General features: G+C 37.7%; 1 protein-coding gene and 1 long non-coding RNA gene across 7 annotated transcripts in view; one reads left to right on the top strand and one right to left on the bottom strand.

The window, feature by feature from the left end:
- LOC138089037 (uncharacterized) overlaps positions 1 to 3235 on the top strand; it is an 18210-nt gene extending 14975 nt beyond the window's left edge. Inside the window, exon 4 of the long non-coding RNA XR_011145778.1 lies at positions 3146 to 3235. This is a non-coding gene — a long non-coding RNA (uncharacterized lncRNA). The remainder of the gene's footprint in view (positions 1 to 3145) is intronic.
- Positions 2399 to 15023, bottom strand: CCNL1 (cyclin L1). 6 transcript variants are annotated; one of them, XM_068984335.1, is made up of 11 exons: positions 14635 to 15011; positions 14276 to 14350; positions 13470 to 13579; positions 7761 to 7881; positions 6654 to 6718; positions 4843 to 4942; positions 4618 to 4722; positions 4389 to 4530; positions 4073 to 4184; positions 3870 to 3962; positions 2399 to 3242 (listed from the first exon to the last, which is right to left on the bottom strand). In XM_068984335.1, exons 1-11 carry the CDS (start codon positions 14935 to 14937, stop codon positions 2906 to 2908), a joined length of 1563 nt encoding a protein of 520 aa, XP_068840436.1. In that variant the 5' UTR covers positions 14938 to 15011; the 3' UTR covers positions 2399 to 2905. The 6 variants fall into 6 exon arrangements, with proteins under 6 accessions (XP_068840436.1, XP_068840428.1, XP_068840466.1 ...); XM_068984327.1 differs by having other exon boundaries at positions 2410 to 3254; positions 3870 to 3968; positions 14635 to 15004; XM_068984343.1 differs by having other exon boundaries at positions 3123 to 3968; positions 14635 to 15015.
- Positions 15024 to 15192: the final 169 nt, after the last annotated feature.

Genomic DNA, 15192 nt, shown 5'->3' with positions numbered 1-15192 from the left:
TGGGTTTAACAACTGATGTTAACAGTGACAGTATTTGAAGCCATCAGTTCAGTTGCTCAGTCGTGTCCAGCTCTTTGCGACCCCATGAATTGCAGCACGCCAGGCCTCCCTGTCCATCACCAACTCCCGGAGTTCACCCAAACTCATGTCCATCGGGTCGGTGATGCCATCCAGCCATCTCATCCTCTGTCGTCCCCTTCTCCTCCTGCCCCCAATCCCTCCCAGCATCAGGGTCTTTTCCAATGAGCCAACTCTTTGCCTTAAATTCAGGAAAGGGTCGTCGTTACTTTTATGATTATTTTAAAATGGAAAAGAGATGAAGAATTCCACTGGTCTGTCTTTAGGGTTAAGATGCCAATTGTAAATGACAAATGTAATATTCTATAACATAATAGGACTTGTATTAAGAATTATTAAGACAAATAACATCTTATCTGCAGAGGTACAGCTGTAGTGGGAAACAAAGGTTAGGAGGACAGATACAAATGGGGCACATACATACAAGACTGCTGAGGTGCATATAAGCAATAAGTTTTAGGGTCAGGAACTTAGGTGAGACACCTGGTGAACGAGTCAGTATATTTCAAAATAACAAACCTTGGGATCCATGAGGAACAGAAGTGTTTAGGGACACCACAGGGTTACAGTGAGCCAGCCCAGAATATGAAAATTACAAGACAAATGACCCACTTTTTCAGGGGAAAAAAAGATGGACAACTTGTGATTAAAACCAAATACAGACCTTGTTTGAACAAACCAATTATAAAACAAACAGGAAACCTGAATACTAAGTTAGATGTTAAAGTAAAAAGGTTGCCTGACCTAGAATTGATCATTGTTTTTGGAGCTGAGAGATGGGTACTCACTTGACCTTCCCCCTAATTGTAAGCTTTTAAATGTGGGTTCAGCAGCATAAGATTATTAAACTCTTGACAAGAACCTAGAAAACTGATTCAGTAACAGCACAAGACACTGATACTATCACAATACTGTTAACCTGCTATACTAACATAATAAGTTAAAAAAAATTCATTCACACCCAGAAAAAAATAGCACAAAAATTAGGGCAGAAGGAAAAAAGTAATCATTCCAAAGCAACCTGTAGCATACAGCTCTTACCTCACATGCAGGTGTATCTTCATCTTCCATCTTCACAAACACCCTTCACCTACATGCTCTTTCCAAACAAGGATACAGTAAGAATTGCTACACTATTAAGAACTCAGGATTTTTCAACAGGTCATTTGCCTTTCTTCAATGTTGGTCTTGGAAAGAAATGTCACTATATATTTAGAGGCAGTTTAAGCTCTTTAGAAGTACTGTTACAGATTAGCAATGTGTCATAAAAGCACATGTAGAAACAATGAATTATTACCTTTCCAGAAGTTGCTCATTTACACTAGGACATGCTGCTCTGCTGCTAAGTCGCTTCAGTCGTGTCCAACTCTGTTCACCCCATAGATGGCAGCCCACCAGGCTCCCCCATCCCTGGTATCCTCCAGGCAAGGACACTGGAGTGGGTTGCCAGTGACTTCTCCGAGGTCATGCTAGGCCATGTTAGTTTTTAGTTAGGAACGTAACTGTACCATACCGACATTTTTATTTCCAAGTGAATCTCGTCTCCCTGTGAGGCTTTCTACTTTTTCCAGCCCCACTGCCCACCATTGCAGAACGTATTTGGATATCTTTGGCATCCTCTTCAGAAGTTGTAACTACTTTAAACATCCTTATGGCAGTAAATCTTCATCTCTTTGTGGGTGTGTTTGATTTTTTGAAACAGCAACAAATCATTTGGAGCCAAGTCTAGTGGACAAGGTAAGTAATCAAGATGGATGAAAATTTTAATGGAAAACTTAACTATAAAGCAGTATTTTATTACAGCTTTTTAAGGTCTCTAAATTGACTTCCAAAATATTAGAGAACTCTCAAGTAAATAATTTTAAAAATACCCTTGGCTATACGACTTCTGGATTTGTGATCAGATATTCCTTTGAACAGCCAGGCAGGATGGGGGACGCAGTGGGAGGAGTTGGGGGATGGGCTCACCTCCTAGCCTAAATACCTAAAGAAAAACTTAAGAGCTGAATAACTGGTGCTAATTTGCCATCCTGTTGAAAATTCTGATTTACTCACCTTCAAAACAGTACTTAAACCTGACAAATAACCTTATGGTTCCCGTTTATGTGCAAATCAAACTTTGACTTACGTTTCATGCTACAATAAAACATGTAAAAAACATGTAATGTTACACTGTTGGGCCAAACCCATTTGCTTTTTCCACCTATACAAGGAAGATTTCTAAGAAAGCTCAGTGCAGGTAAGAATTACATTTTAATCTCAAACTTTATGTAACAAGGAAAGAAACAGGTCTGTCAGAAAATCAGTACAGGCATTTTACTATCAAAAACTTTTCTTTTTAATAATTTATTTAAATAAGATTGAAGCAATTTAGAAAAACAAGATTTGTATTTTATTTCTTGTAAAAATCTTTACACATGCAGACAAACCAGTGTTAAGAAAGTATTCACCATCATTTAAACAAATAACCACTTAAATAGAACAGTGTCTGCAATTTTATCTGTATAAAAATAAGATACATTTTTACAGAATTCACGCTCCAGTTCTTATAGCAATAAACAATACACAACTATAATAATTACAATTGAACCTGACCATGGTTTTCAATTAGATACTGCTAGGGCATTTTATGTGCAAAAAAAAAAAAAAAACCCAAAAAAAAACCATAGTTCTTTTCAAAAGAAAATGTCCTCAGTGTTTCTAGAGACCTAGAGGGTTTAAGAAATCAAATCCTAATCAGTTTGCTTTTAATATTTTGATTATGAGTCCATACATCACACTGTAGATAGGCAAAATCAGGAGTTGATGCAGGCTCAAAGGAAGAAAGTCAGCGTCTGTGCCTGCCGTGTCCTGAGCGACTGCCACCATGGTGCTTGCCTTTGTGGGACCTCTCAAAGGAGCGAGATCTTTCACGCCTGTCCCTATGATGTCCCCTTTCATGCCTGTGTTTCTTGACAGCATCTGAGTGATCCCGAGACTTGCTCTGAGATCGAGAACGAGACTTTTTCCTTTTATGACCATGTCTATTTGAACTTTTTAAATCATCTCTGGTATGCTTGGCTTTAAGGTGAGGAGAACCATGATTATGATGTCGTCTTGGGCTTTCACTGTGACTGCGGGACCTGCTTCTTGATCTCGAGCTGTATGTTCCAGATCGACTCCGCCTATTGTTATAACTTAGATAATAAAAATTTGATGTTGAGAGTCAGTTTCTACTGGGAGCAAATATTTTTGGTGGTGCTCATAGCAGGTTCAAAACAAAACCACTCTATCAGTGACAGACCAGACTAAAGATGTTTAATAAACTTCCCCACCCCTCACTACCTCTCTTTCAGCCTGTTAACATATTAAACAAATCATAAATATACCATGTCTATATTCTAGGGAAGGGAGTAATTCGTTTTTAGTGTCCTAGCTATTTATTGAATTATCTCCCATATGCTCAAAAGAACCACGGAAGAGCCACAAGTAGCTGGCCATCTAATTATAAAGTTAACTAGGGAAAATTCTTTGGCTATAGTTGACCTGATTCTTCATTAGTAGTAAGTGGTTGGCAGGCTGTACACCTCTCCAGAAAACAAAAGCAAAACCAGAACAGAATACCATATGCTACCACAAAACAAAAAAGCCACATGCCTACAGAGCATATCTCTAAACTCATTTCGGACAATTTACCCTGTATTAAATCTAGCCTAATTTTGATAACAGTCCATGGGCAATTTTTTTCTTTTTAAACCATAACCTTAAAGACTCCAAATAAGACTGCTTTCCCCAACGAAGTATTTACTTACTGTCTTCTTGGAGTATGTGATCTAGAACGTGATCGTGTTCTTGACCTTGATCGACTTGCGCTTCTGCTATTTCTACTTCTCTTGCTGTCTTTTCTTACACTTAAAAAAACACACACACAATATTTTAGTTATGTACATAGTGTTAGAAATTAAATACATAAAAAGATTCCTCAGGCCATTTTCCTAAACTCAAGTGTACTCACCCATTGTAAGGGCTTTTAGAAGCCTGTTGTCTATCCTCAGGTTCTTTTTTTATTGTCTTCACATTAACAGAAATAGGTGACTTCTCTTCAGTTTTTACTTCTCTTGGTGATGCTTTTAAAAGAACATTAAGGCATGTTAACTATTAGATTTTACAGAAGGCCAAATAAGTTTCTAAATGTAACCAAGTACCATTCAATTATCAGTCCTTAGTTGTCTGTCAAGAGAGAAAATAGGAATCACTGTTTCTATGCAACTGTGAGATGCCAAAACTTTCTAATAACCACACATTCACAGTGCTTAGGTTATTAACCTTACATGGTTTAGAGGCTGGGGAAAATCCACCGAGAGTTGAAAGGGCTGGAGTTCCATCAGGATTCAATCCCTTTGCTTTTAGTTTGGCTTCTTGTAAGGCAACTTTTCTTTTCTCTACTTCTTTTTCCAGCAATTCATAGTTTGGCTGTTGAAAGAAAGTGAAATGAGTATTTCTCTTTTACACTCTTAGCACTGACAAAATGTTAACACAAATACTGGTAAACAGAATTACCTTTTTTCTGGTATAAAGCCTAAGCGTTTCTATGCAGATTTCTTGGATCTCCTCTTCCGTAGTACCAAAAAGAAGAAACCAATGGGGACGAGTTGGCAATGGAATCTAAACCATAGAACAGATTTAGATGAAATTTTCATTGTTTTTATTAGAACTGCTAATTCCTGTGATTTATCCTATTGGACTATACAAGATTTATGTCTCTCTCTATATATATCCACCTACCTGAAGAGCTCTAGCTGCAAGGTAGATGCAAGCACATGCAATAGTCTCTGGTTGAAATCGAACAAATACATTGGTTCGAAGACTGTCATTCATATAATTCCTGAAAAATATTTCAACCATAAGCTTTGTATGTAAACAAATCAGTTCCTCTGAAGCTTACATAAAATTGGAGACTCAATCTACTTTATTCTTTTTTCTTCTCATATTTGTATTTTCAGTATTCTAGCATATAACAATTCTTAACTCAAAAAGCAGTAAGAGATAAGAATTTTAACACTAGAATCATTCTTCATGTCTCCTATATACGACCGAAGTCCTTTAAAATAATTCCATATTATTACTCCACATAGAACAGTTTAAAAAAAAACATTTCTATGAAAAGCAATGCTCTGAAAGTTCTGACATCATTAGTTTCAGAAATGATAAACCACTCCAACAATACTTCAAGCCATTAATTATTGACCATCTCTCTCCTTTATCCACAATGAAAAGCAGTGTCAATCAAGTTCTTTCAAAAATTCAATACTGTGATAGGGATAAAAAGGCATTTTCAGTAAGCACGCACCAAATTAAGAAAACTAAGCTAGTTCAGAAAACCTAGGTTGGGAAGTGAAGAGCAAATATATATATAACAGCCTTGTTTATATACAAGTGTGACTAAAATATAAATAAAAGCAGTAACTACTTCAGTTAATAAATTACTGGACTTTTGTAATAGTGAACCCTCCCCACAATATTCCTGAAGTACTGAATAAATTTTACAAATTGTTCAAAAGGTTAAACTAAAAGACTGTTTCTTTAAAAATTCCTTAACCCATGAGAACTGCTAAAAATCTGTTTTATAGAACATATATCAAAGTCATGCATTTTATAAAAGCAATGAGACTTTTCTAATATTACTAATAAAGAAGCATGGCAGTCGTTAAGTCCAGAACATTAAGAATTACATCACTTAAGTACTGCACATCAACAGTCTTAAGACAGTAGTTGTGGCTGAACCACAAACTCCTTGTTTTAACTTTAAATAAGTCAGCACTACAAATCACACATCTATATCTTCTAAAATCTAAGTTTTAGAGTTCTATGTTAAAATTAACAGCTCTTTAAAATGAAGTACTTCTTATTTCTAATACCATTGCCTCCAATAGCCCAGCAGCTATACATTCATCGAGAATGGGAATGGTGCCCATTTTAAGCTGCTGTTTCCACTGGTAGAATTCATGCTACACATACTAAAAATAGAAATCTAGTCAAACTCCTAAAAAAAATCATTTAAGTCATAATGGCTGGACAACAAATCTATCAAAAATGAACTATTCATTTTGATAGTTACAGGTATACATTAAATACATAGGCATGTTGAATAGTTACTTCTAGAAACAAATATACAAATCCTTTTGACAACCCGACAGAACTAGAAGATGCTGCCAGATGGATATGGACCACTTCAGTGAATCTCGGATGAGAGCTTGCACTGGATTGGCTGGAGAGCAGGGCAGCCAATCAGGCCATCCTGAGGTCATGGGCTGAAGTGCAGAGGGCAGAGTTCTATGACTTACCATCATGGACTACCCTTTAATTAAAGAGTAGAAAAAAGAACAAAGTTAAATTGAGTTCTCCATTAAAAGTAATTAGTCAAGCCAAGAAAACAGGAAGCAGAAATAAGCATTATTTACCTTTTGATTAAAAAACAAAAAAACAAAAAGCACCAAAACAAACTTATCTCATTATTTTGGAAAGGGAAAATGAAACTTACTTTATTTCTGCTTCTGTTTTCCTGGCTAGGAAAGAAATGTAAAAAAGCAACTTACCAGGCAGTTTGAACCAGGGTTTGATTACGTTCACATTCTAAGACTTGTAAATACATAACAATGATCTGAAGGACAAGGGAAAAAAACTTAGTTTAGCATATTGGAAGTTCTTTCAAAGTACAGAGTTCAATGAACATAAGTAACTGAAAATGTTAGGAGCAAGTTTTAATTCATAAAAACTGTATGAATAATACAGACCAACCTAAAATGTACCTGATAGTCAATGTAGGTTTTTGTTGCTAAAGTTCACATGGACATGAAATGTTCCAAAATTGTACAGGAAAAAAGAAGTTAAATCATCTAAGAACAGTATCTAATTTTTCATGTGACAGGAACTGATTACTTCACTTTATTTCCAAAGGTACAAACACCCTAGAGACTGTTTTAAAGTTACACAATGTGTATGGTGCATACTATGCACAACTCAGAGTGGGTATTATAGTAAATAACGAAACATTTCTACACTGAAGCTTACCATACTAAAGTGTGATAAATTTTAAAAACTCAAAATGAGTTTACCTCAGCTCAGATCTTTCTGGACCATTACCATCGTTCTCATTTCACAATTTTAGAGATGTGGAATCTGAGGCGGAGTTTTCTGCCAGGGTCACACAGCTAATGGCAGAAACACATTTCTATGTGCAGATGGTCCTGCCCCCTGAGCTCTCACTATCATTGTGCTACAGCTTATCTTGAGCATATGGAAGCCCAGAGACACTGGAGAAACCCAAGAACACTCAATGATGCTGACAGTGAGCAGCCACATACTCTAAGCCATTTCACTATGCAACGGGGTAACACACCACCAGGTACTGCTGCAGACACAGGTGTTTATTCATTCCATGGCTAATATGTAAAAATCTCCATTTTCTAGTATGAACACTGGGTTACCTCTGAAGCAAAAAGAACTTATCTATGCCCACACAATAAAAAGTTAAGGTCTCAACCCAAGACTTTGATTCTCATTTTACTGATCATATTTCAATGTCCAAAAAGTGCTTTTTAAAACCAACGGTTAGTGCTCAAAGATAAATTTGCAAGAAATAAAATTTTAAAAGAACAAAACCCTAATACTTACGAATATAATTTCTGTATTCTACAACTCACCTTATGGGGATGCTTGACATGAACACAAAATCCCAATTCCTTTAGCACCCTCCTCTCTGCCTTGATAACTTGATTTTTGGTGTTAATGTAGTTCTGATCAAGGATCAGGGGGCTTGGAGTCCTATAGTTTGTAAGAAATAAAATCAAAACTGTTTTGCACATCCCAAAAATTTTATTTGTGGTATCTCCATTTTCCCTTCCAACCAACTATTGGCAACAGAAACCAGCTTTTTAAACTCCTGCAAACAAGTTAAAAGCATTGATCTTGTGCTGTCCAAGTTATGCTAATTAAATATATACTTTCTAGACTCACTTCCTAGTTTACTAACAAAACCCTGAAATGAAAAAAATTTCAGTCTAATGCTCTTAGATGTATCCTTGATTTTTTTCATCCAGATGTATTTATACTACATAACAGATAGCCTGATTTTCACAATCTCATTCGTCTCCAAAGACTAGAAACAAAATTAATGCACTCTTGAATATATGTATTACAAAGACATCATAGCTCTTGAAAATATGTATTATGAAGACTTCATAAGAGTGATTTTACAAAATATCAACTCATGATAGTTTAAGACCAAAACTAAAATTAGGGAAAAATAGGGTGGGTAGCTAATTCAGATTCCCCTAAATGGGCAGTTCATTTAAATAAACTGATCTAAGAGTCTCTGTTAATAAACTGGAAACTAAAGATTCAGCTCAATTACCAAAGAAATGTTTTTAAGAATCAGATTTAACACTCAAAGTGATCAATAAAACCAGGCCAAAATTTGTTCAGAGTTATCAGGCAGCATCTTTAGTACACAATGCAAAAGAGAAGGGAGGACCAACCATAATGAAGAAATGAAACAGCATGTAAAGTCTCTGTGCCAGACCAAAATTTTGACAGCTTTAAAAGTTATGAGAGAGGCGATATATCTGTGGTTCAGTGTTTTGGGGGAAAAATTATTTCAATTAAGAAACTTAAATTGAAGTCTTAAAATTGAAAACTAGTTTCTTGAGACGTCAGTCAGGACTTGGAATTTCTCTTCTTAAAGTGTATGAAATGAACCAATGTCCTTCGTTTGTTACACTCTTAGAGCCAACCAACAGAAAACACTTTTATTTAGAAGGTGATTTTAACATGGGTAGAATATGTAAATATTTTCCCCCATACTCATTTTCGGCCAAAAAATTCAAGAGTTTTTGTTCTAGGCAGAACACCAACATTTTAAAGATAGTCCTTCTGAACACTGCCCCGCTTCTCCTTTTACTATGGACACCAAATACCAAAAAATTTAATCTCATAATTTTACACTATGTATCCACTTGAAAATCAGAAAAGAATCTGAAATCAGCTATATTACCCTGTAATATATGTTACCAGAGTAAAAAAGTCAGCAGTCATATTTATTTTCCTTTCTTTCTCCTGTTTTAAACTATAAAACTGGAACGCTTAACTATTTCTAACTTTTCTATACTATCAAGTTGGATATAAGACAAAAGTTGGCAAAGTTGACAAGATGGAAAACAGCCTGTTAATGCTCAAAGTGGCCTTCACTCAATTCAGTTCTTACAGCTTTGAAAGGTGAGAAATGAAGCCACACCTTTCAGTTGGGGAGGGGACTGATTTCTAACATGAAAAGATAAATAATGAACACATTTTATCAGGACAAACAGGCTACAAGTTCACTGTTCTTTGGAAAAAATCAAATTTAATTCAAATGAGGACAGGGAAGCCTGTTGTGCGGCAGTTCATGAGTCGCCAAGAGTTGACTTCGTGACTGAGAAACAAATCTGTACACAAAAACGTGTTCCAAGTATCTTAAGGTTTATGATTTTTCAAATGTTATCACAGGAAATCTGGGGAAAAGTGAAATCTACTTAAAGAACAACTCTTTAACCAATGGACCAGTTATCTGATGACCCTTTCACCAGATAGTCATTAGGAGACAGAATGCCTCTGGTGGTATAGTTACACACCACCTTCTTAACACTTAAGGTGCAACTCAAACAGTAAACTGCACCATTAGAATCCTTCTGAAATTATTATGAAAACTTAGTCTCATTTTTTCCTATTTATGTTGAACAAATTTATTGTATCTCTTACCGAACTTGCTTAAAGGGTTTATTTCAAATTCTGTTAGAAATTCATTTTCTTACAATCAACCAACTCAACATTTGAATTATGGCTATTATCTGGTCCTTAATCAGGTTTAATCACTAATTCTGCTTAAGTAAATTAGTTATTTTCTATCTATTCTCTATAATCTTTACTTTCATATATTTTGGTGTCAAAATCCCAATATTAAACCAATTAGGGAAACCAAACCCACTACCTACTCAATTCAACTACCTACTCAAGTTCTTGCTTAGGTAATAGTAACTACTTGCAATCTTCAAAGTCAACTTTGTAGATGTATATAATCTGATACCTTCACTGTTCAGGAGTGGTTTTACCTCACAATGAAAGGAGGCTCAATGAACATGTAACTTATACTACTTACAAAGATTACTTTGTATCACAATTGTATCCCCAAATAGGAGCAGTAAGAAAAGGTTCAAAGTGCCTAAGCAAATTGTTTCTTTGTATTAACAAAGTATCTATTCACACTTTACCTGGCAACAAGTACATCAAATTTAATTAAGGTTTGCTAGAATTTGTTCATCAATTAGGTAAACTTTCTTTCCAATAAAAATTTGAAGAAGTTAACATTATAAAATCTTTAAAAAAAACCTGCTTAAAAGAAACTTTCATCTGTTCAGAAAAAAGTAATTTTCATGATAGATAAAACCACCTAAACCTAACTCCTACTCCTCTGCTTTTGTCAGACTTTTTCAGATTAATTTATATGAAAAGAACAATTCTCAAAATTTAATCTTAGTGCAAAGTTTTGGGTTTTGATCATTTGAATTTTATTATGGGGTCTCAGATTAGCTATCTTTCCTTTAGCATGATCTCAAAAATAGAACCACAACAACAAATTTAGGAGATTCAAACATGGTTTCTCATACTCATATGGTACAAAGAACCAAGAAAATGTGGAACAAATTCTTTGAGACTATATACTTGAAGGAGATCAATAGTACAAAAAGGCAGAATGTTTTTCAACATACAGAATTTAGTAATTCTTACTTCAAAGGAACACTCTTTCTTTGGCAGTGTTTAAACAAACCGAAGGCCATCTTTTAGAGCCACCAAAATAAACTGGATGAAGACTGGACTAAATGACAAGATCACTTAAGATGGTTCCAACTCTAATCTATGATCTATATGCATGTTGAAAATACCACACCACATTCAACAAAAAGTGGGTTGTTGTAGTCTTTGAATATTTGTCTTCTTTTAGACAAGCCTTACGATATGAAGCTAGGTGCCTTAAAACTACAGAAAACCCTTAATTTGCCAGGAATATGCCGCATCTCAAAAAGCAAACTATAATTGGGAACTATTGAAATGAAAAAAAAATCTTTCTGAGCTTAAAAAAAATTCTCAAACTACAAAAAAATGAAAAAGCAAAAAAAAAAAAATCACATAATTCAGAATGGGGCTCGGGCATCAGTTCTTCATAAGAGCTCCTCCAGTAATTCTAATATAAGTCAGCACTGAAATACAGCAACTTTTTTTAAAGGCTACAAAACTGATGCTTGTTATTAGCAAGGTCACACTACAATTTAAAGCTATGCACGAACTAAAATAATACCACTAAGACAAACTGATACACTTTACTTAGCTAAAATGATATTAATAGTACTCTTCTAATGACATTAATCAAAAAAATTACTAAGCTATCATTCTAATAACTTGGACAGCAAAGACAAACGCTTATAACAAGAAACAGGAGTTTTTCTAAATGGTTCACCAGTGGCCAACCTGTTAGTCCCCGATTCCAGTGACCTATTCTCAGAGCACTGGCTTCTCCTTGGGGATTTTCGATACTTCACTCACTGTTGCCATGACGACAGCTTCATCGCTATGTACCACTCCACATCACCCAGGCTTTGGTAAATGTAGCTGGTCGCTGTATAGTCGGTTGCAAGGGAAAAAAGAGTTGAAGTTAATAACATATACAAGCTACCTGTCTGAGTAAACTTGTAATATGCATAGAAACACTTTTACATCTTGCTTTTTTTTAAAAAGGCTTCCATGCAATTAACAACTCCCTTTAATTCATGCTGTAATCAGACTTCTAAGATGGAGACACAATCAATTTCTGTAATAATGACCAAACGGGGGGAAAAAATAAAACCCGACACAACAGTCAAATCAGGTGAGATGTTTTAAATTCCAAGGTTTTCACAGTTAAGAGAACCTACTCTAACATCAAGGAAGAATACTCCATCTCAAAGAAAAATTTCCAAGTAGATAATAAATGATAATAGCAAAATGGTTCAAAGGATACTAACAGAAAACTATTTCCTTTAAGCAAACAGAATCCTTTGACTAAACAATCTTTTTATTAGTGTCACTGTTTAAACACCCTTAACAGTCTACTCGATCTAAATATAAATTTTAGCTCAGACCATACTAAATTATCAATTTGAAAACTTCCCAAGTTTCAGGGATTCCTCACTAAAAAGCTAAAAGACATTTTTAAATGCAATTAAAAAGTTAGTCTATCCCTGAATAAGGTGAATAAGAACAGAATAAAGAATATAAGAAAACTGAAAACCGCTGTGAAAACTATCTGGGTAACTATTTCAATCTAAGTAGACTGACTGATCATTTCAAGGCTACTTACTTACTATTCGCTTGTCTCTAAATAGTTCCATTACCAACAATTTACAGATTCAACTAACAAGGACCACTCACAGAAGCTATTAATTTGGTACCAACCAATGCCCAACCCCAAAATGACTAAAATCTTTTTATAACTGACTTCCTTTCAAACTCAGTACATGTTTATCTAATATCACAACAACTTCCTCAAAAAGTGAACAGAAAAACTAATCTACACTATGTATGTACTAGAAGCATCTAGTATTATAAGTCATCTGTAGACACAAGCCGCACTGTAACTAAAACTTTTTGGTACTGCCTCACAAGAACACATAAAATGTTAGCAGGTTTCCACCTATAAAACAACACTATTTTGGTTTCTATTTTCTTACTAGATCAGATAAATGGCCCCTATCTAAATGCAGCCCACTCACTGAGACTGTTATCTGACCAAAACAAAATACCTGTTTAATCCCTTTGACTCCAAACTTTATCATCCTGCAGTCTTTTCAGATCCGGTATTATGGGGAATATCGTAGTTCAATGTTGAGAAGTATTCTAACAAAAGCCAACCTCAATTGGTCAAGAATTAACTGGAACTTCCAGTGGTAAGACAGTCTACACAAAACTTCACCACAATATTAACTTGAACTGCAGCGTTTAAACTTCCAGCCTTCAGTCTTACAGAGAAGGGAGGGGAAAAATAACTTACAGAACACACTCACACTTGAGACAAACATATTCCCTTTCTTGTTTAATCTTAAAACCACAGGACTGGCTTCACAGCACTGTTAGGATTGTCCATAAACACAACTGCCTCTACAAACTTCAAATAACTGGTTAACAGTGGTTTTTCAAATTATCAGTGTGTTCCTATGTGAATTTTAACACCTAAATTAAAGTCAGTTTTCCCTTGCATCAGTTTTGAGAGGAAAGAATGTTTTGACATGATTGGTGCACAGTTCAGTAGTAGCAAGAGATGCTGCATTCAATAATACCAATCTTACCTTTTTCCTCTTAACTGGCGGAGGTGGTGAAATACATTAATCACATCTCTTATTCTTCTAGGTGCTTCTTCAATTTTTGATGCAAGATTAATACATGCCATGGCAACAATCTGGGAAAAAAAAAAAGAGCCAATAAAAGCTGTTAGATTATGGCACTGCAGGAGTAAAGTTAGAAAGAAGTGCCTCTCTCAAAGTCTACAGAACTTATTCTAATTAAAAAACTTTCAGACACAACTGGGACATTTGGTGAAATAAAAATACAGTTGACATTTCTAGGACATAAATTTATGCTAGAGTGACGTTTCTTTTATTGCCTGAAACAAAGTTTAGTCGCTCAGTCGTGTCGACTCTTTGCGACCCCATGGACTGTAGCCCACCAGGCACCTCTGTCCACGGGATTTTCCAGGCAAGAGTATGGGAGTAGGGGTTGCCATTTCCTTCTCCAGAGGATCTTCCCGACCCAGGGATGGAACCCGGGCCTACGACATTGTAGGCTTTACGGTCTGAGCCACCAGGGAAGTCCTTATTCCCCTTAATTTTCAATCCGGAGCCAAACTCAATCTCATAGGTGCTCTCCATTTGATTGAAAATGCAAATTCTTGATAATAAGGCACCTGGACTCAGGCTCCATCTTCTGATTCTCAAACTCTCTCCATGAGTCCCTACTCCCCTATGGGTGAGAGCTAGGTACAAAGGCCTAAACTAACCACTCCCTTTCTGCAACGGCTGGCCACTGACACTACCCCCTCCTTCCTTCCCATTTCCGGATGGAGAAATCCCCCGTCACCCGCCCCCGCCCTGCTTACCTCGAAACTGTGTTTGACGAAAGACTTGGAGTAGAAAAAACGATGAAACAACACCTGACCCGTTGCCATCGCCACCTGCAGACAAGAGAAGAGAACGGAAGCGCAGGGGTCAGGCGGGCCCGCACCAGGCGCCGCCGCCATTTTGTGCCTCCGCTCACTCCCCTCCCCCTCCCCACCGCGAACAGCTCCCGGGCCGTCCTCCCATCGCAAGCGCCCTCCCGCGCTCTGGCTGCGACCCGCGGCTGGAGAACCCCAGGGGGTGACCTCCCACGCGGCCGGGTCCTGGTAGTACCGGAAGGCAGCGGAGGGGAAGGCGGGGAGGGGAGGCGCGCCTGTCGGCCCGGGGCCGGATCACTGACCTGCGGAAGCCGGAGGAGAATGCCGGCGGCCTGGATGAGCTCGCAGCCCAGGATGCGCAAGTCTGTCTCGCTGGGCAGGTCGAGCCCGTCCTGCATGGAAGGGGTGGGCGAGAGCCGCTCCTCCGGAATCAGCGAGTGATCGATGGTGAGCGAAACTTCCGAGTAGAGACGGTCGCCGATCAGGATCCCTCCCGTCGTGGTCGTCGTCGTGGTCGTCGTTCCGGAGCTTGAGCCGCCCGCGCTAGGGGCAGCAGACGAGACGGCGGTGGCAGTGGTAGCGGTCGGGTGAGGCCCGGACGCCATAGTCTCAGCGAGCTGCACGCACGCCCAACGCAGCCGGAACCTGGAGTGAGACTAACCAGCGTTCTCGGCGCGACGGATATTCCCGTGACCGCCGGGTTCTGGCCGCTTCACGCAGCGTGCGCTTCCGCCCTGACGTCACCACGCCCGGTCGGCGTGCCAACTAGTCCCTTTAGGCGTTGTCTCCGCCCGCTGAGCCTACGCCCTCGCCGGCCGCGGAGCAGAGGCCCCTGGGTGGGACCGTCGGGTGACCTGGGT

The sequence above is a fragment of the Capricornis sumatraensis genome, chromosome 1 (genome assembly GCF_032405125.1).
Source record: "Capricornis sumatraensis isolate serow.1 chromosome 1, serow.2, whole genome shotgun sequence".
Classification (NCBI taxonomy): domain Eukaryota; kingdom Metazoa; phylum Chordata; class Mammalia; order Artiodactyla; family Bovidae; genus Capricornis; species Capricornis sumatraensis.
The sequence above is the reverse complement of the archived record's forward strand: the minus strand, read 5'-3'. Positions and strand labels throughout refer to the sequence as shown.

Bases quoted from the DNA above. Each gene is read 5' to 3' on its own strand.
- CCNL1 (XM_068984327.1), bottom strand. From the start codon at position 14,937: ATGGCGTCCGGGCCTCACCCGACCGCTACCACTGCCACCGCCGTCTCG. The intron at 14,351-14,634 runs GTCAGTGATCCG...TCTTGTCTGCAG, and splicing joins TTCTCCTCCGGCTTCCGCAG to GTGGCGATGGCAACGGGTCA. The intron at 4,531-4,617 runs GTAATTCTGTTT...TTCTTTCAACAG, and splicing joins GGCTTTATACCAGAAAAAAG to CCAAACTATGAATTGCTGGA.